Raw genomic sequence first — 21249 nt, forward strand, 5'->3', positions numbered from 1 at the left:
TCTGTTAATGTAACGACCACACCAGGTAGCAGGCTTCTACAGAAATATGGATCATAAATCAAAGACAATCTCGGCAGAAATCTACAACTAATTATGCTTATGGAAGACACTGGGATGCACCTGATGTGACATGGATTTGAATACAATTGTCTTAGGTGAAAGGCTGAAAGACTGACTTCTCAGACACCAAAAACATTTTGTGATCTTCCATATTTGCAGTCCTCAAAATACTGATGTGATGTTGTTGGTGTCATCTGGAAATCCTGTGCATTACTGTAAGGTTTTGTGGATTTTCTTTTTAACTTCATAAATTTTCAGTTCAAGCCTCTTTTAATTTGGAGCTTTGTTTCAAAGTGTATAAAAACAATTCCTTCCATCTTCCAGACTACTAGGGATTATACCATGAATTATTCTAAATAATTATCCCAGATTATACCAGGTAATTGCAGTCACAATCCAGCTATTACTGTAAGAGTCCCTAGGAATAGAGAACTTCCAGCTCCATAATTTCTAGTGAAGACTAGATTTTAAAGACACAAGTACAGTTCTCTGCTCATTGATACTTATATCACCTGCCTTCAGCAGGATAGTTTTGTTTTTCTCCTCTATGTCCAGAAGAAGATTCAGAGGGAGTACAGCACCACAGCTACACCCCCCACCTTCCAGACTGGACTGCTCCATGGGAGCCCCTGGGACTTTCAAGTCCCCAAAGTAGGTAAGAATCTTCCCCACTTTCCCTCCATGCTCAAAGGCACATCCCCTCCCCTCTCTTTCCTATCCCATCCCATCCCATCCCTGTCACTGCTGTTTTCCCTGCTGTCCTGGTGGCAGGGGAAGCTTCAAACACTCTCCTCCCAATCCAGCCAACCTTTGTGATGCTGCCCTCAGCTGGGTGCAGCAGCAATGAGCAGGGGGTGCATGGGAGCAGGTGTGGGGAAAAGGAAACCCACCCGCCCATCCCCTCACATCACTGCTGCTGTTGTCCCCAGCTGAGCCCAGCCTACACATATCCTGGCTGGAGTAGACAGAAGTGTCTTTAAAGCTTTCCCCATCCCTGGGACAGTGGGGAATAACAGTGGCCAGCCGAGGAAGGAGGGAGGGAAGTGCAGGGGTCACACCTTTGAGCATGGAGGGGAATTTAAAAGTCTTCAGAGGCTCCTGCAATGTGGTCTGCCTATATTGGTGGGGGGTGGGGGCAAGGAGGCTGGGAGCAAGAGGAGCAGCTACCCTTTGCCAAATCCTGGATCTGCCCTGTCCATACCAATAACTGCTAGTTTTCATCCCATTTAGTATTTGTCTTCAAACCTCACCAGCTGTGTTCCCTTATCTAACACTTTGTTTCAAAATTTCCATATTTACTGCAGAGTAGAGAGTAAGACTACCCAGCTGTAGCAGTTTGTCACTTAGCCTTGTATTCTAGCACATAAGCCACATGTAAAAACACATTCATCTTACTCTGTTTCCAAAATTCACAACTCTCTTCCTTTCAGACAGAAGCTACAGAGAGCTCAGCCATTTCACTCAGTTTTTGACTCAGTTTTTAAAAAAGGTCTCCATTTTGTGGGTGCTGCTAGATTTGAGATTTAAATGTTGGTCCCAATTCCTCGGGATTTCTTTTGTCCCCTTTTTATGACAACAGAAGAGGAAATGGAATGAAACAATGCTCAGCATAGTATAAAGCAAACAAGTGAGCGGTACCATCCACAATTCAGTACTCCAAAAAACTCCTTAAAGAAATATACAGCCTGCTAGCTAACTTGGTGGAAGTCACTGGGGATTCCATAAATGTGTCTTTACTAGTTGTGGTCATTGAGAGCCAATGGCTCTGAGATGTCCTTTTGAAAACGGTGATTTTAGGAACTGTTGAAAGTTTTATCCTGTATCTGGAATTTTTGAATTAGTCCCTAACAGGCAAGTAAGTCCCTGTATGATTTCTTCCATGAACAATCTCATGGCTTCCATTCTCCTCACAGGAGCAAATCCCCTTTACACCTACTTTAGGCCGTTGCTCAGAATGTATAGCTTCCTTCCTGGAAGGGGTGAGTGGATCCACAGACTATCACGGCAGTCTACTGCAAACGAAAGCCGCATGGCTTCAGAGTAAAGTAAAGGCATGATTCTAGCAGGCACTTGTATACCTTAGTACCTACGTCAGGCAGATGACATAAGGCAGTATGAGCTTTAGCACATACTATCAACCAGAGTGTAGGCCTCCTGGATGCTTATTCTAATTGCTAGCAATTGTTACCATATATTCAATGCTACAATTACCTGTGCTAGATAGATTAAGATGGTACATTACACTCACACTTTATTTTGCTATGGAGACATAATCTAAAGAGGCTGTGAAGTATTCCTTTCCCTTTGCATTGTCACTGGGAGCTTGCTTGGGTTGTTTGACAAGTTGTGGGATATTCATGGGTCAGAGCAGAGGCTACTGTATGAATGTAGTGTGTGCGCAGGTCAATCCTGTCCTGTATTTGAAGCCCTTGGGAGCTCACAAGCATGTTGTGTGCTGAAGAGCTTGGATGTTTAAATTTCTGCATGCTGTGGTAAATTTTCAAAGAATTGCACAGCTCATTAAACATGCTATTCGCATCCAAGCCAGAGAACTCTGAAAATATCTTGTGAGAGAAATGTACCACACTGAGCTCAGTACTTAATACATTATGCTGTATTATAATCAGCCAATTATCTAGATGGAAGCAACCAAACATAAAAACACTGCATCATTCAGTTTTGCTAGTCACTAGTGGCAATATTGAAAATGTGGCAAATTTAGGTCCTCTACTAATGACATCTTGCATCAAAGTCCTTTAGACTTTCAGTTATTCTTTCCCCTCAAATGATCCTGCCCCGAGATTTCCTTCAGAAAGCCTCAGCTTGCAGCCTGTGGAAGGTGAACAGCACTGGCACACCACAGTCACAGACAGGCCCTCCACGCGTTCTGAAACTAGAGTGATTCAGCTCTGCAGCCCTGACAAACGAAATACTTATGTCTACAGGGTTAAAATGTGAGCGGAAAACAGGTGACATCAGTTTCAGAACTGCTGCCAAACAAAAATACAGAGTCCTAACCTCATCTCACCCTTACTGCAACAGCCCTTCTGATCATACTTTAAAAATTAATTTGAGAGCCAAGAAATGTCACCTGGACCGGGATTACAACCGACCCTACAGTACTGAAACCTGCTAGCACAAGAGCTCTGAAGTGTTTTGAATATTTAAGTTGCAGCTTTCATTTCTGCTGTGACCTCTCCTCTCTTGGTATTTTAAAATGTTTGTTCAAATATAAGGAACACAAGAGACAAATGAAAGCAAACTTAGATAAGGACTTTCATCCAAATGCTTTGAAATAAAAACATATGAACTCTCTAAAGTGATACAAGAGCTGTAAAAGCTCTTTCAATCCTTTCACACCTTAACAATCGCTGTGCTGTAGTATATACTATGTACAGTACCATTTTCTTCTACAGCGTACTGCTGAAATCAGAGAGAGGTAGGCGTGTTTATCACGGCAGCAAAGAGTTCCTCTTTCAGCAAAGTAACAGTCAGTTCAAAACAAAGATCTCTGAATACTCCAGAGGTGGACAGTCTAAAAGCAAGTAACCAGATGTCCTTCCTCATCATCACAAGTCTCAGAGCATGGTCCCAAGTCTGTACCATCCCTATATCCTTCAGCAATGATTTCCCTCCTAGCACGTCTTATTTTCACAACTTAACAGATTTATCCATGACCTAAGGCAACCCTTGAATTTAGGCTTTTGTTTTGAAAAGGCAACACTTGGAGCTTTGTTTTTTAAAGCTGAACTAAAATTTCTGCTTTTACCCAATTGCAGCCCCCTCCTCTGAGGAAGAGAAAGCAGGGAAGTATTCAAGAGTGCTGTTTCGCCATTACCTGGGAGAATTAAGTCGGAAACTGCCAAGCTTGCTTAACAGCGTTTATGTCACCTTGAGCTACATAAAAAAGGGTCCAGGCTAATCCTTGTACCAGGCACACAGCCTCCCAGGAAAAACAAAAGGAGCAGGGCTTTTCAGGTGGCCCAGGCCAGACACCCCAAGACTGAGACACTCCACTTGGGAAAAAGCCTTGACTACAGGGTGGCTCATCGGCTTAACTTGCTCTTCAGGAACTTCACAGACAGGGAAAGCCCGGCCCCCTCCTTCTGCTCTTCTCTCCTTGCTCTCCCCAGCCTACAGCTGATGGAGGAGCACTTGGACAGAAACGCTGAAGCAGCGGGCTTTCTTCTTTCTCCCAGCCCTGCTCTGGGAAACAGCCCCTCGCCCCGCGCGGTCACGGAGCCGGCAGCGCTGCCCTTCCCACGTGGCCCTCCGGCTCGCGCACCTCGTGGCAGTCCGGCAGCAGGAGTATTTTTAGCTCGGCCTTCTCGAGCTGTCTGTCAAGCTGCCCGGAGCCGCTCCGCTTCCCCGGGGAGCGAGGAAAACAGCGCCCTTCCCTCCCCTTGCCCGGCACCGCCCGCGAAGCACCCCCCGCTGCCTCCTGGCGATACTCACGTTTCTCTCCCTCTTGCTGCCAGTCTCCAGCAGGGCCGCTAAGTTGGCCATGTTAGGAGGAGTTCGGCCCTGCCGTGCCGCGGGGCGGGGGGCTCAGTCGCCGGCCAGTGCACGTGCGCAGCGTGGGGCGGCGGAGTCCGCGCTCGCCCGCCGGCCCGCTCCGCCCCGCCCGCGCCGGGAGCCGGGAGCCGGGACACGGCTGGGTCGGCAGCGCCGTCGGCCGCCCCTGCCCTTGCTGCCCCGCGCCCGGAGGAGGCTGAACTGCAGCGGGGCCTTGGCCTGGACGCGTCTCGCTCCCGGCCCCATTGCCGCAGAGCCGCGAGCGCTGGTGCCGGGCCTGGCTTCTGCTTTGTTGGCCAAACCTTGCAAGGTGCCAGGAGGTCCCCTGCCTGGTTGAGGGCAGTGTTTTCCAGCCCAAGGCACACTTACATTAATAATAATTTCTAATATAATAACCATTATCATCATCATTTTTGCCTCACACCTGTTAGGGCATCCCCCATCCTCATACCTATTGTCACTCATTACCATCGGCGACGTGTGGGGGTGCATGACACTGCTAGTGGCACTTGCAGGCGGTCACAGCTCTCCCCCCCCCCCCGCTGCAGGCAGTCCCCAACTGCCACTGCCGATGCTGCCTCCCCCCCAGCAGTGCAGCCGCTGCAGGAGCTCACTGCTGCCACACTCCGGCCACCGCCACCTTCAGGAGCAAACCATGCCCCCCCCACCATTCTCCAGGGGCACTGGTGTTCATGTTTATTGCCATGGCAAAATTCGGTGGCATGCCTGTTCATTTCTGACAGCACACTTCTGTGCCACAGCACACCGGTTGGGAAACACTGATTTAGAGCACTTGTATCTTGTGAAGCCTTCTTCTACTTGCCCGGCTTTCCCGTCGCAGTAACTGCCTCCTTAAATGGTGGGCAACATTTGAACAGTGGTTAAGGGTTCATCACAGCGTCCAGCCCGTTGGAGCCCTGACCACTAATGCTGTCATACTTTTCCCAGGATTACTGGTGGAAGTCCTCCCCACAACGTTTAGGAGAACTCCAAGTAATCCCCTTAAGTCTGATAAGAGACTACAGGAAGATCTAAAAATCATGCTAAGCTGAGGCTTATTCACAACAGGTAAAATACAGAACACTGATGCTGACTTCACAGTGCAAGCATAGCTAGGCCACCTGAGAAAAAACAATGCAGTATCCCTTCCAGTATATAATATGAAGCAAAAACCCCAGTTTTGGTTTTTTTATTTTAAAAGGCATTCCCTCCCCTTCCCCAAGTATTTCTGACTTTTCCTCTCTATCTCTATTCCCTATAGATAATTATAAGTAAGCTAAGATGTAGGATAAGCTTTAACATTTTATTTTAGGTAGTAAGTTTTATTTTTCTCTCCCCTCTTTGCAAAAAAGGCCCTACTATTTTGATATAGATATCCACTGTTTTATAAGTGATTATTATTATGTTTGTATTAATTTTTTACTGCTTTTATATTGTGTGATTACTGTTTTAGGCCTACAAATGTAAGTTAGCATAAATCATGTCAAGTTTCCATCTTGTAATGTCAAGCCTCCATCTTGTGTCCCCTGATCTTGTAACCTATGACTTATACCTACCCCTCCTATGTAAATTGGTTCTTGGATGAATGGCAATGAATGCGGGTGCTTGAGAGACAATGGCAGTAGATCTAAAAATAGCTCCCTCTGAATGACTGAACCATCAACACCAATACCTGGACCAACGACCCAGCCTTTGGAACCACCCTCCACATTCAAGAAACAAAAGATGAAGCAACCCACCATTGCACCAAGGCTGCACATGCTCAGTAGGAACACCTGGAGCCCTCTGTAACAGGACTGACCTTGCTAGGACAGGCTCTCCGCAGAGGTAGTCTGTCCCATAAAAAGGGGTAATGAAGACTGACTCCTTGGGACGCCCTCTCCATCTGGAACAGCACCATGCCACACCACCTATTCACCCAGAGACCCCACCAGCGACCCTCCTCTGGACAACACCTGCTGGACAAAGACCCCTTTCCAGCCTGGATAGGTAGCTATCACCCACCCCCAGCTCTTCAACAAAGGACTTGGAGTCCAGGTAGGGAACAGAAACAGAGTCCAACCCTTCCACTGAGTCTCTTTCTCCTGCTGCCATTGTGAGTGTGTGCATGCATGCGTGCGTGTGTACCAATAACTTCATGGGACTGTGTAGTGTGTTGTCTGTGTAATAAACCTGTTATTTTGAAACCCCGTGTTGGGTTTTTATCTGTTTCCTGACTGTTTCCTCCTTGCCACCACTTATCTCTCACCTGTCTGCCTCAGTTTCCAGCCCCAAGCTCCCAGGTTTCTGCCTCTCTCTCTTTCCTGGCTGTCTCCTCCTTGCCACCAGGCTTTTTTCCTTGCACCAGTGACCTCAAGTAACCCTGGTGCCACTTGACCTTAAGTAACCCCAAGCCTCAGTTCCTCAGCCAGCTTCTCTCTAGTCTACCAGTTCTAATCCTAGTTCTGGCAACCTTTACTCCTTACACTTTCTCTCTCACCTTAACCTTCCCCCAATCCCAAGTACCCTAAACACACACACACATACCATACCATTCAAGTTAGGAACTCACCTGTTTGTATGTGTAGGGGACTGGTATGTGTGTGAACTGGTGAATATACCAGAATATACCATCTGTATATGTCATCGTGTGTGATATACAAATTAGTGATCCATGTATGTCCATGGAGTGTGTTGGATCCGTGTATGTGTATGGACTGATTGTTGTCTAATTTTTGGTGTGTAGTGTGTATGTGCTTGAATTGGTGATAGGTATGCATGTGCATAGGCTGGTTTGGATGTGTACATGCCTGAGTTGTTTGTGTGCATGCACCTATTTGATTTGTGTGTTTGTATATGTGCAATTGTGTCACACCGTCCTAACAGCATAATGTTGAGATCCTGACAGTTGGCCTGACCCCATAGGGTAACACTTCTATATTCATAATAATTTGAAGTTGGCTTCTAGGTATCTGGTTACTCCTTAAAACTTTATGTTTTTCCTGGTTGTTAATCAGTTCCTTGAGATGTTCCAGATAACCCCTTGTTGCTGAAAAAGATAATTCATTTAAATTGAAACTGTTTATAAAACAGGATTTTCCCTTTCAATTACACCTCGGGACCCTCTTAATTTACACAATTAATAGAATACTTTGAATAGGCTTGATTAAGGGTATAAGAAAGCTGTAAAGCAGCAAACAGTGTGCTTCAAGAGGGAGACATCTCTCTGACACCATCCGCTGTTGTTCTCAAAAGCAGATCGTCTCTTTCGAATGGTGAGATCCCAGGTCTCGCTCTCCATCTCTCTCTCGGCATAGCTTTCTGAACCTGAATTTTATTACCTAAGCTTGAGCTAGGTTTCCCCAAATACTCAACTGAGCCAAGGTAATATTGTAATTCTTTTTGTTTGTTTTTCCTTACATGTCTATTACTACTAGTATCATCATAAATTCCATATATTTAGCAATAAATAACATTTATAGTCAATCTGGTGGTAACCGGATATATTTTTCCTTCTTTGCTTCCCCTTCCCTACTTGCTCTGCAGCAGCGCTTCTTTTACCTAAGCCAAAGATCCCTGTGAAGCCCAGAAATACTGTGGGGTTCGCTCATCAAGAGGCTACCACTACTAGGACAGTAAATATTGGGACATGCTGAGTTTGAGACACATAAGGGGATCAGCTTGTATAGGCTGATTGACCCAGTTGGACTCGGGCATGCCCTAATGAACTGAATGCTGGCCCACGAGGGTGTCAGCTGGACACTCAGCCTGATTCAGAGGTTTTCTGTTCACTTGTGTGCTTGTGTCTGACTGCATTTTATTATTACCCTGATGAACTGATTCCTGGCATACGAGGGTGTCAGCCTGTACATGCTGATCAACCCAGCCGGGTCAGGCATGTCACATTAATCTGTGTGTGTGTGTGCATGTATGTATGTATTTTACAGATTTGATGGCTAGAGAAACCCAGCCCCACTGAAACTGAGCCCTGCAAGATAGCTCCACTGTGGTTGAGGACTTGCAGAAGTGAGAGATACAGCTCCATAAAGAAACACAAGTAACACAAGCAGCACATTGATAGAATTACAAAGACCCCAGAAACGTACCCCTAATAAATGAGTGCACCCCAAAGTAATGGGCAAATCTGGTAACAGCAGGGTCCTTGGACCCAGCAGAAGCGCCTCATGCTCTGGTCCACCTACATCAGCATTTCTTAATCTGTTGGTTGCAAGAATATGTGAAAGGGGCACAAACCAACTTCAAAAATGGATTATCCTTTAAAGGAGAAAAACACAGGAAACTGGGGGTTTTCCCCTGCCGGCTGGCAGAGGTCTAGGCTTCAAGGGGCTGCTTGGGGCACCCCCTACCCAACACATCCATGCCCTGCCCCACATACTGGGGGGTTGGGGTCTGGAGGCAGCGGGTTGGGAGTGAGGGGCACTGGGTCAGAACTGGCCATTCATGTTTATAGATGGGTCCTGGTAAACAAAAAAGGTTGAGAACCACTGCTCCACACCCACCTCTTGGCTAATCCTACTCCTGATTCTGTTCCCCAGGCTGTGCAGCCCCCAGCACAGCCAGGTGGAGAAAAAGAAATAAAAAGAGTAGACTGAAACAACCATGTAAAAGTGTGTGTGCACACATATATACATGCATACATATGTATGTATACACACACACATCCATGCAGAGCAAGAATGCCAAAACATTGAATCCCTGCATCAATGCATTTCCTATGGATCTGGACTGCCCTGGCAAAATATTCAGTTGCTGCCTGACAGTGGGTCCTGACAATAATGATACACCACTTCTCCCTTATTAAGGGGTTAGAAGCAGGTTCACTCCTGCACGGGGCATGGAAGGCAGCTGGCTCCAGTGCATGGGGCTTTTCCCAGTGCCACATGGATGTGGGAGCTGCAGGTGCACCACACAGAGCCCCCATGATAGACACAGCTTGGGCAGGCTGCTCCCCCACATGCAGTACTGGCTGGAGCTGCATGCCACTGGATGCCAGAGCCTGCATGGGGCATGAACACCCCAAACGCCCCTGCCTGTTGCTGCTGCCCACAGCGGGGGCTGCACTGCATGTGGGGGACACTTCCCACCCCCAGCCACATTCTACACAAAATATATAAGAGTAAGACTTTATTTCTGAGTTATTATGTAATCTAGATACAGTATGCAAACACAAATCATGACAAATATTTTTTCTAATAAAATTAAACTATGTTATAGTAGACGTTTGACTTTTAGTGTATGATTTGGTTTTTTCTGGTTCCAAGATGGCAACCTTCCCCTCCCAAAAGGAGGGGCAAGGGGAAGGATGTCTGGTGGCAAAGGTCAGGGGTTAGAAGGTGGGACTTCTGGTCTCAATATGGTGACCGGGGCGGGGCAACTGGCAAGTGGCAGGGCTACCCCACACAGGAGCTATGGCCCCCCAACAGGGGTTACAGCCCCCCAACAGGAGATTCAACCCCCACACAAGTGTTACAGCCCCCCCACAGGGGTTCAGCCCCCACACAGGGGCTACGGCCCCACAAACAAGAGCCAAATGGCTACCACCCCCCTGCAAGGCCCATATGCCCCACCCCAGCCCCCTGATTACTGCCCTACCTGGCACCATCCCCTGCCAGCTGCTGCTGCAGCCCCCCTAATGGCTGCCTCCCAGCCCCACCCTCCACTCCCCCAGACCCTACAATGCCGCTCCGCCCAGCCCCATCCCCCACTTGCACCCCCAGGCCCCCATGGCTGCCTCCCCGACCCCAGGCACTGTCACTTGGGGGGGGCAGCCATGAAAAAAACAGAAAAAAGCCTCTACTTACCCCAGGAGCAGGGCCTGAGGGGAGTCCAGGGCCTCCTGGCAAAGCCTGTTCCTGGGCAGCAAGGGCAGCGGGGGGCAGGAGGGCCTGGACTGGGGCTGCTGGGGCTGTCCCTCTACCCCACACTGTGTGGGCAGGACCCCAGTGTTACAGATGATAGCTCCAACTGCCAGTAAGTGCTGGATTTTTTTTTTAAACTATGGGGATGCTGGGGTTGGGGGGGAGGGATTGGGGGACCTCGGAGGGGAAGGTGCAGGGAAGCACTGGTCAGGAAAATGATTGGGGGGGCTGGGGAAGTGGGGGACCAACTGAGGTCCCCCCCATGGTCCCCTCCCCCCTGCTCCAGCCCCCCCGACCCTTTACTTACAGCACTGGAGCCCTGGTGCTGAACACACTGTCTGGCAGCCACATGTTTCAGCACCAGGGTGAGGGGCTAACCATAGAGATGCTCTGGCAGCCAGAGCGTCTCCATGGATGACCCAGCCTCCAGTTGCCTCAGGGCATGGTCCAGGACTGTGCCTTGCCCCCCTTTTTTAAACTCTGGTTTTTTTAGACCTCTGGCTATCCAGGGGTCTAATTTTCTCCCTGTGCTACAAGTTTACAGTGTGGGGAGCATTTTTTCATTCCTACACGTGCCTCTTGCCAGCCTGCCTCAAAGGGGTTTGAGACGGGGCAAGAGGCACGCGCATGCTCATCTGGACATGCCCATTGAGTGTTAAGTTGAACATGAAACACCTCCTTGAACTTAGCCTAGAGTCTGAACGCAGAAGGAATTATGCCAAGGTAATGTCTACAAGATTTTACCCAAGTGCACTAACTGTCCTAACTAGCAAGAGATACAAAACAGATTTCAATATATAGGGAACACTGATACAGTAGCCACACTATAGCTGGATGTTTTTACAGTCAAAACAGTCTTGATACACCCATGCTATTATTCTAGAACAGATGGTGATTATTAGATATGTAATCAGCTGGGTTAAGCAAACAACAAAATCTTTTGAGTACAGCTGTTTGTCCACCTGAAACAATGGATCATGAATCTGTGAAGCGTCTATAGCTTATTTACCCTCATGCCACAGGCACCCTTTCCCAAAAAACAGCCCTCCAAAATTAGGGTTTGTGGTCTTAGGTGGGAAAATTAGTTTATATGCCAGAGTTGAAGCATATGAATTCTGTTATGGTTGCTGAGACTATCCTTCTCTCCCAGCCAGCAAGAGAGGGGCAGAGTGCAGTTTTCAGTATTAGAGTTCTGATCCTTTCACAGTCACTGCTAAATTAGCTGCCAAAAGCTGCTGGCAATGTTAAAACAGTAGGGTGTTTCTCTTGGTTTGAGCATCAACAGTTAGGATTCAGCCAGGACTCTAGAAAAATCTTCCCCTCTCCCCATCTCTCTTCATTGCCCTGTCCCCAATACAAGGAATGTGTCTTATTTATGTGCACATGGTATGTGAGAAAATATGGCAATACAGATGTGAGTATATTTTGGAAAAGTTCCCAGTCACTACATTTATTACTGCTATTAGTATGTCAGCAGTGGAAACAGTACTGTTACAGAACTGTGAATTCCTGTTCTTTTATAATGTACATGAAGTGTGTAGCATTTTGTGTCAATAAAATATGGTAAGAGTGAAATGAACCATGAATGGCAGCTTGTCGGTGTGTTAGCTTCAAAACAGGCCAGGTAGTGTTTGGATTTTTTTGGTCTTATTTTATTTTATTGATTGATTTATTTTTTGCTCTTTTCCCAAGCACCACCAGGAGTGACTAGAAATACAGGTCACAAGCTGGCAGAGGGTAAATTCAGATTAGACATCAGGAGGCGCTACTTCACAGTCAGGGCAGCTAGGATCTGGAACCAACTTCCAAGCGAAGTGGTGCTGGCCCCTACCCTGGGGGTCTTTAAGACAAGGCTTGACAATCACCTTGCTGGGGTCGTTTGACCCCCGTACTCTTTTCTGCCATGGCAGGGGGTCAGACTTGATCTTCTCAGGTCCCTTCCAACACTACCAACTATAAAACTATGAAACTATGAAACCTTGTTTAGTCATTTATACCTAAGAAAAATCTTTTTTTTATGTTTTAGTAGGAATTTACAGTGATCTGATCAGGTGTAACCGGTGACACAAGATTCAAACAAGTGAAGAATCCAGCCTCTGGAATTGCTTAATCCCTCCTGTCCCTCCTTTTTTTTTGAGAGAGAGAAAAATAAATACATGAGCAAACACCCAGATACCTTTTTTTCTGATCCATTTTATTCACAGGGCTTATGTTCTTTGTAAAAACACAACGAAGAAGTCAACCAACGTATTGGCACTGCTTATGGCTCTCACATAACTCTCCAGTTCCCTGTTCAAGAAAAACTCAGTTTACTCTTTTCTTAAATGCCTGAAAGAAGAGAAGTGTTATGCAACACTTCTGGAAGTAAGAAATCCAGGCTAAGATAGGCCATATATTTCTTGTGAAGGACTCTCATTTTTGATCTATCTGGAGCTCTATTTATAACCAATGGACCTCCAAGCGAGTGCCATCATTTGCCTCAACTGTAGTAGCACCCCCCTCCACCCCCCGGGAATGGAGATTGCTTGTTGCAGTTTAATCGCCAGTCAATTTGACCAAAACTACATTCAGTCTGTTCAAGAGTCATTATCTATATAATAGACACCACTGTGCAGGTGCACAGTAAAAATAGCCCCTGCTCCAAAAGCTTACAATCTAAAATGGATGAAGCCATCAGGATCTGAAGTGAAATATCATTACTTCTTCATTTACAGAGGAACCCAGAATCTGAATTTGCCTATGGTTGAAGATTGGGATCTCATGGTTCTCAATATCTCATGGCTATCTTCTGTGTCTTTACTCCCAAACTGATAGTGACTGTTTAATTTTGACAAAAGGTGGAAACTGGAAGAGGCATAACAGGGTGGGAGGTACAAACAAACAAAAGAAAAAAAAACACTCACCAATTTCTTTTTCACCACCTGGTTTTCTTTAATTTCACCATTTTTCTCTTTATTTGCCATCCTGTTATTTTCTTGCTAGTCTGTTAGTGATGGGGGAGGGGAGAAAAAGAACAGTTTTTAAATTACTGATCTTACATTCATAGCTGGTAAAAGCTTTCATCTGAAGTCATGTTTCACAAATTAAGAGCCAAATTCAGTAGGCATTTAAAAAAAAATCCATAATTAGTTCTACTGACTTAGGCTTCTCATCTCAGTTCTGATTCAGTAAGGTATTCATTAAGACAGTGATGAATTGCCCCATGTCAAAAGGGACTTAAGAACACATGCTTATTTTTACTATGCTAAAGTGCTTTCTTGAATCAGGACCTGTTTTGTTTAAAATGGTATGTTCTGATCTGTTTATGTCACACCTAGCACAATGGGGATGTGGCCCATTTGGTGTTCATAGACAGCAATTTTTATCCAAATAAAGACTAGCTGGGTCAGGCCCTTCTATGAATGGCACTGTCTGCTCCCAGTATATTCCCCTAGTGCAGAATGCAGCAGTTTGTTCACCATTGCATAGTAAAGTACTGTGCACGAGGAGAGCACCATTTCTATTGAAACCATAGGAGGACGTTAGGTAGATGGAATTACAGTACTAGTGTTCTCATGTGACTAAGACAAAGAGGTTAATACCTCATACCTCAGGGGCAGGCAATTATTTTGGGCAGAGGGCTGCTTACCCAGTTTTGGCAAGATGTCGAGGGCCGCATGGGTAGCTCTGCCCCTTGACAGGTGCCCTGCCCCATAGTCACCATCTTGGGACCAAAGTCCCAATGTCTTGGGACCAATGTCCCAGGGCCAGCATTGATGAGGCCCAGAGCAGGGCACAGGCTGGCAGGGATCTGTGAAGCCAGGCTGGGCTGCACCAGTGGGGAGAGGGAGGAGGTGGCCCGGCTCCACAGAGCCCCTGCCAGCTGGGACCCTGTACCCCTGCCGCCCTGCTCTGAGCCCTGCTGGCGCTGGCCCCAGGACACTGGTGTGGGCCCTGTTCTCCTGCTGGCTCCCTGCCCACTCACTAGTTCACAAAGAAAAAAACATTAAAAACTTGCAGTGCTCAGGTACCATTTAAGCTCCCAAGAAGAATACAGTTCCCAATCCCACTTTTGCAAACATTAAAACCAATAGAGCTACAAAAAATGTAACAGTACTAAGATTCTTGCTAAATATAGTACATATTATTGTATATTTACTTAAGCATATCTGAGCTGATTTCCAAATTAGGGTAGGAAGCATGCAAAAGTCAGCACATGGAGCAGAGTTTTGCTTCAAGAGTGAAATCTTGGCCCTACTGAAATCCATGTGTGTAACACCTTCATTTCACTGCTGGAGGTTTCCATAGTAAACACTTTTTCAGTAGCTCTTATGAAAAGTGTTTTAAAAGAAGAACTGGAGTGGCCTTCATTGAAGGACAGATATGAAATCAATAAAGGCATTTATGTGCTCAGTGTCAAAGGTCTAATTCAAGTGCACTTTGCTACATTTACAAGCACACAGTAAAAAAATGGAACCTGGAGGCTTCTGTTTCATTGTAGCATTTACAACATAATAAAAAGTATACTGTTTAATAAGCCAAGATTCTTATCAGTATGTTTCATATAAATTTCATTACCACTGAGATTTCAATTCTGCCTTAAGATATCAAATAAATAAATACTGGAATATGGAGAAGTGTTAAACTAGAGATAAAATGCAAAGCAAAATAAACAATGACACTAAGCTGGAATTTACATGACAAGAACCATTGACACCACTGATGTAGAAATACTGCCATTTAAAAAAAATGTTTTATTGTTAGGCATTTAGAAGAAAAACAACTGGGCTACCTATGAAAGCCTGCCCATCTCTTCTGTTCTGCCCAAAGCTTCCTTTGTTGCTCTGCAGAGCTTCCCCCCTTCTGCAAATATTTTTAAAAAACCCTTCATTTGGGAATTTCCAATCATAAAATTACAGTTCCCGAAGAAAGAGTTGGAGCCACCCTGAGCTATAGCTAATTTGTGATTCAAGAGGTATTGGTATCTGAATAGCTGATTATTACAGTTCAGTGACTGCTGGGTCTGAACTGGGATTGATTGATGCAGCCTATCAGCAAGGGTGGGTAGACTCATTCAGAAACATGCAAGAGCCAACAATTCTGTATTTCTAGTAACCTCCAGCAGAACTCATAAACTACATAGCTTCCCCAAATTATCACATGCTGGCTAATCCAGTTGACTTGGATGTGGCATTGGGCTACTTATATGATTAAAGCACATAGGAATAGGACCTTGAGAACTCATCCTTTGTCAAAATATTTCATCTGAGTATGTGTGAAGGAAATTAAAGTCTGGGATTTGTATTTCTGCTATTGTTAACCATTTCATTCATTAAGGTACCATGCTTAGATACAGTTTAATCACTCTTTAACACTTGATAAATGTCATTTAAAAAATACTTTAATACTTTATGCCAGCTAAGATAATGAGAATCTAATTATGTTTTGTACTTTATCATATCAAAAGATCATACGCCCTAGCCCCAACCAGTAAATAATTATTGTGATATGATCCATGAAAAGGGTTTTCATTTTCTCATTTATTAGCTGAGGAACACAGTTTTAATGGTTCTGTGAAAATACCCAGTAAGGAGTTAATTTTAACCCAGTTATAATGTATAATGTGAAAGCGCATTATTGTGCCCTATGAGGTTGAATTAGAAAATAGCAGGGAGAAAAGTTCATAGTTATATCTGGGTATAACTATGACTCTCTCCTTTCCCTGCTATTTTCTAACTCAACAAAAGAATTGTTCTATTATTTTTATATAATAAATAAAAAAAGGAATTAAAGCTAAGAGCTAGCTAGTTCTGAGGGTGTGCCTAATGAGGTTGAGAACCAATGCCTTAGGTTGTTCCCTTTGCTTATAAAATGTAGTAACTTTAATCCTTTTAAAATCAGATCACTAATAGAGGCAGAGTTCAAACAGACTGTGATTCACTGAACTTCTTCAAAAACAAATTAATGCTGGAGCAAAAGGTCCTAATAGATTGGGGCGGGCACCTATTTTGGCTGCAGGGCCACTTAATGCGCTTTGGTGAGCTGTCAAGGCCCACAAGGATGGTCTCACCCTGGACAAGCACCCCGCACCACTGGGACCGAAAGTCCCGCCCCCAACCCCTGACCTTTGCCACTGGAAGTCCCTCCCCTTACCCTCGGAAATACTCCTTTGGGGAAGGTGGTTTGCAATCTTGGAACCAGAAAAACCCCCTCAAAATTATATACTAAAAATCAAACATCCACAATAACATTTTACATTTTATTAAAAAAAAAAGTTTGTTCTGATTTGTGTGTGTTTTCATTGTATATATAGAAATGATTGTATAATAGCCCAAAATGAAGTCTTATTCTTGTATATTGTGGGGGGAAGGGCATGGGGGATATGGATGGGTGTGGGTAGGTGTGGGTGTGGATGGGTATGGAGTTTGTGAGGGGATGTGGCGGGGTGTGGATGTGTGTGTATGTGGGGTGTGGGTGGGTATAGAGGGTTTGTGGGGTTGTGTGGGTGTGTATGTGGGTGGGTATGGGGTTTGTGGGTGGATGTAAGGTGTGTAGAGGGGGAGGGTGGCTGGGTGTGTATGTGTGGGTGTTTGTGAGTGGTGGGGTGTGTACATGCAGCATTGAATGGGGCTCCCCCCAGGGGCATGTTGGTTTGAGTAGGGGGGGGTGGAGGTTTTGTTGGGAGATGTGAAGCAGGGTGTGGGTGGATGCAGTGTTTGTGGGATGTGTGAATGTGTGTATAAGAGGGTATGGTTGTGAGGTTTGCAGGGGAGGGTTTGAGGGTATGGTGAGGTGTACATGGAAGCCCCCCAAGTGCACACCCCTGAGACAGTCAGCACCTGTTTCTGCTCCACAGTGGCCCACAGCCTGTACACCGTGCAGCCTTTCCCCACCACTGCCAATAGTGCACAGCCCCAGCCCACCCCACGCCTGCTCAACACCAACTGGCCATGGCTTGTCCTGCTGTCCCCTGGGCATACAGAGGGGCTGGGGCAGCTCCACAGCTGCACTGCCTTTCTAGGCAACCCAGGCTGCAGTGGCTCCTTCTAGCTGCTGCTGCCACTGGCTCCATCCCTGCTGTACTGGTGGAGATCCATGCATGCAGCCCTGACTCGGTGCACCCCTGGCCTGCTCCAGACTCGCCCATCCAGGCTGAGGAGCAGCAGCAGCAGCAGCGGCAGCAGCAGCTGCTGGACAGAAACTGTTGCTAGGTGCGGGGGAAAAAGCAGCTCCTTCCCCTTGCTGCTGCTGAGTAGTTCTTGCTGCAGCCTCCTGTAGCCTGCACTGCGCCAGGCTGCTCTGCATCTCCACTGCCATCACTGCCACTTCTGGGCTGCCCTGCAACTGCTTTGTGCTGGCACCGCCGCACTGCTGGACAATCCAGAGGTGGCTGTGATGGCGGTGGAGACACAGGGCAGCCTGGTATGACATGGGCTCTGGGCAGCTACAGCAAGAACTGTTCAACAGTGGTGAAGGGGAGGAGCCACTTTTCCCTCACGTTGAGCAACAGTTTCTGCCTGGCAGCTGACAGCTCCTGCTCAGCCTGGATGGCCGAGTCCAGAGCAGGCACAGGGTGCACCTGGTCGGGGCTGCACGCGCAGGTCCCTGCCAGTACTGTAGGGGTGGGGCCAGTGGCAGCAGTAGCCAGAAGAAGCTGCCACCACCTGGGCTGCCTAGAAAGGCAGTCCAGCTGTGGAGCCACTCCAGCCCTGCTGCTTGCCTGGGAGCGGCAGGATGCACCATGGCTGGATGGTGCCTGGGCCAGGAGAGACCAAGGGACCCTCTGCAGGCCAGACAAAACTCTTCCCTGGGCCAGTCCCATGGACTGCATTTTGCCTACCCCTGCAATAGGTACATCTCCAAGTTGGCAGCCCACCTCACTTTCCCTTTATTCTATAACCATACTCTTTTCATGCCCATCCCATCACTATGCATGTCTTCTCTTGCTTCCCCATAATCATTTCTGACTTTAGCATGATTTCACTTTTCCTTTTTTAACTGGTACACAAGGAGCTCTCATTCTACATTTTCATTTCCAGTCTGTCAGTGACCCATTTGGTGGTGTCATGCCTATCATGGTGAAGGGAAGAGAAGTGACACCTATTTTAAAAATACTGGCAAAAATTACCTTTACTTTTGACAACATGCAGCAGAAGTACTTTGCTTCTAAAACTGCCATGTCAAGATAAGTTTGGTGCCCAAAGAGTAGAGAACATGGCAGTCAAGGAAAGCTGGTTCACTAGAGAGTGGTCTGCCATCCAGAACTGAAGTTACAGTAGATAGTGTGATAAAATAAATATAGCTGTTTTATCACAGCTGAAATGCTTCTGCTTTTCAGAAGAAGAAAAAACTAGATGATGGCATGCAGTATTGGCATTCACTCACTTTGTAGGAGACAACTTTGAGGTGTTCCAGCAGGGGGGGAAAGGGGGGAAAAAAAGCATTTGAAATGATGTTCACAGTTCTGTAATTTGTGGGCACTTGTACGCTGAGGTTGTTTCAGTGCACTATAATTACAATGTGTCAGAGCAGACTCAATTAATTGAATCTGCTGGACTCCAGATTGACTCCAGCGTCACATGTATCAGTGTCCCTGCACTGAAAATGGTGGTGGGGGTGCTTCAACTAAAACTCATTCAATGAACTTTAGCTAAAGTGCCCCCACTGCCGTTTTTCAGCGTGGGGATGCCAATACACGTGACGCTCTGGGTGCTTTAATTATACTGGCTGCCAGAGCCACTGTAATTAAAGTGTGTGTGTCCCCCTTCCCCTACCTCCCAGAGTATGTATATGAACACCCTGTGTGTTGGATCATTTAGGCCCATGGAAGACATTACACTTAAATACTAATCCAGACAGAAGTTTAGGGGATTAAATGGTAACACAAAAGGGATACCATCCACAAAAATATTACACAAAAAGTAATATTTTTGTGGCTAATCCATCTTGCCTTAAATTGAATGGTTGGTAGGGTTAGGACCACACAAGGAATCAAACTGGTCCTGCTGTGGTGCCTGCCAGCCAACCATCAGCTGAGTATGGGGACTGCACCAGGGCCTGTTTGAACACTGGTGCAGTTGAGGAGCCAGCTGACAATCAACTGTTTGGTCACCCAGCTTTCAACTTGCTGGCATGGGATTATGATCCCAGGCTCCCCCTATACTGGCCAGTCAGGAACAATTGGGATCTGATTTCTGATCTCCAAATTGTGTATCCTGCCATGCACATGTGACATGGCAGAAATGTGATTGTTGGGATCAGGAATCAGATCCCATCATGCCTGTAAATGAATGTTTGTCAGCATCCTTAGTCTCTGCAACACAGCATTTTAATACCCAGCTCTTAGACCCCAACCCCCAAACTGTTGATGGCCAAAACCTTGAATTAGGAATAGCTCCCTAAACAGTGCCTGGGGGTGTGGATCGGTGCCTTAGAATAGGATCTGCACTGAACAACACAAAGAGCTGTGAACCATGCACACTTGGTAACAGGGAAAGACTGAGAAGAGAAATGCATCTGAGATCCCATAGCTGTCCAGCAGCTTAGGCAACTTGCTCTGAGCTGGTGAGTGGGGCTTCTCTTTACTCAGAATTCACAGCATAGGACCCTTTTCTAAAGGTCAATGTCTAAAAGCCCTTTCTTTCAAAAAGCAAATAGGGGAGGAGCTTTTCTTCCTAAAGAAGTTGTAGCGCCCCTCTTTTCAAGCATGCATCCAAGACATGGGAGACCTACAGTAAAACAGCCATTGGACGAAGATGAAGATAATGAACAGCCCTTGGAACAGGAACTGGAACTCAGAAATCTGTCCACACAAGAGAAAGTACCCTAACCACTGGGATACTGAATCGTGCTCACTTTTTGCAGCATTCCCCTCACATACACAGATGCACAAAGAATCATTCATTCTTTTCTGCAAAGTGGAGTGTTTCCTCACCCCAGAGTAGATCGTGGTCTGGTGTTTAGGGTACTCTCCTGGGAGATGTGGGCTGGAATCCCCTTGGGCAAAAAGGAAGCAAATCTGGGTGGCTCAACTGAGTGAATGCTCTAAGCACTCAGCTATCATACAAAAAGTGAGTGGGCATTATCTTCATTATTTAAAATCCCCCATGCATTTTGAAGGAAGCATGATCTAACAGGTATCTTCAGAACATGCCACTGGACAGGAGACTGACAGATACTCTTGAGTGGTCTTCAGCAGCAGCTAGGTGAGCTGTCAAGCCCTGTCAAAACTGAGGTAGAAACAGTTTTGTAGGTGCCTGAAGAACTTTAAGGTCATGAACTAAAGCATCCACAAACTTAGGTGCCTGCAGTATTAAGCAGCAATGCAAGCGCTGGTGTTCAAGACTTGGACTTGGACTTAGGGACCTAAAACGGGGTTTAGGTGGAATTTAGGCACCTGTTGGCTCCAGCTGTGTGTGCTTTCAAAAGTACAATGTGTCCTCAAAGAAAACCTCACTAAATACCAGTAAATTTTTAGTGAAAATGAAAAATACAGTCTTCCAGAGAATTCTCTCCCTACCATCCTCTCTACAAAAAATATACTTACTCATGACAAGAATTCAGAAAAAAATATATTTGTTTCAATAAAGCAGATCCAAAAGTTGACCCCCCGCCCCCTCCCCCCCGGTATCCTGATCAAACGCAAAGATTGCAAGAGCCCCCACTCCACCTCATTCTGAATTTTGGTTAAGTTAGCTCTCATCATGCATCCAGTGCTCCAAACAGTGACAACTGGATGTTGATTTTGTTTCTTCATTAGTATAATTCCATGCTTATGAAGGGGGTTAAATTAATAGTTCTATGTATCTATTCAACAGGATCCAATCAAAAGGTACAG

General features: G+C 46.1%; 1 protein-coding gene across 4 annotated transcripts in view; it reads right to left on the reverse strand.

Moving 5' to 3' along the window:
• Nucleotides 1-21249, reverse strand: part of SLC2A9 (solute carrier family 2 member 9) — a 220531-nt gene that overhangs the window by 162717 nt on the left and 36565 nt on the right. For 3 of the 4 annotated variants that reach the window (XM_090035590.1, XM_090035591.1, XM_090035592.1), the window contains exon 2: nt 13337-13416. In XM_090035590.1, coding sequence (XP_089891716.1) covers nt 13337-13396 — 60 coding nt within the window. In that variant the 5' untranslated portion in view covers nt 13397-13416. Of the gene's footprint in view, nt 1-4515; nt 4736-13336; nt 13417-21249 lie in introns of those variants that run through there. The other variant, XM_090035593.1, reaches the window with a different exon arrangement.

Source organism: Crocodylus siamensis, chromosome 2 (assembly GCF_052110815.1).
Source record: "Crocodylus siamensis isolate JL-2025a chromosome 2, ASM5211081v1, whole genome shotgun sequence".
Taxonomy (NCBI): Eukaryota; Metazoa; Chordata; order Crocodylia; family Crocodylidae; genus Crocodylus; species Crocodylus siamensis.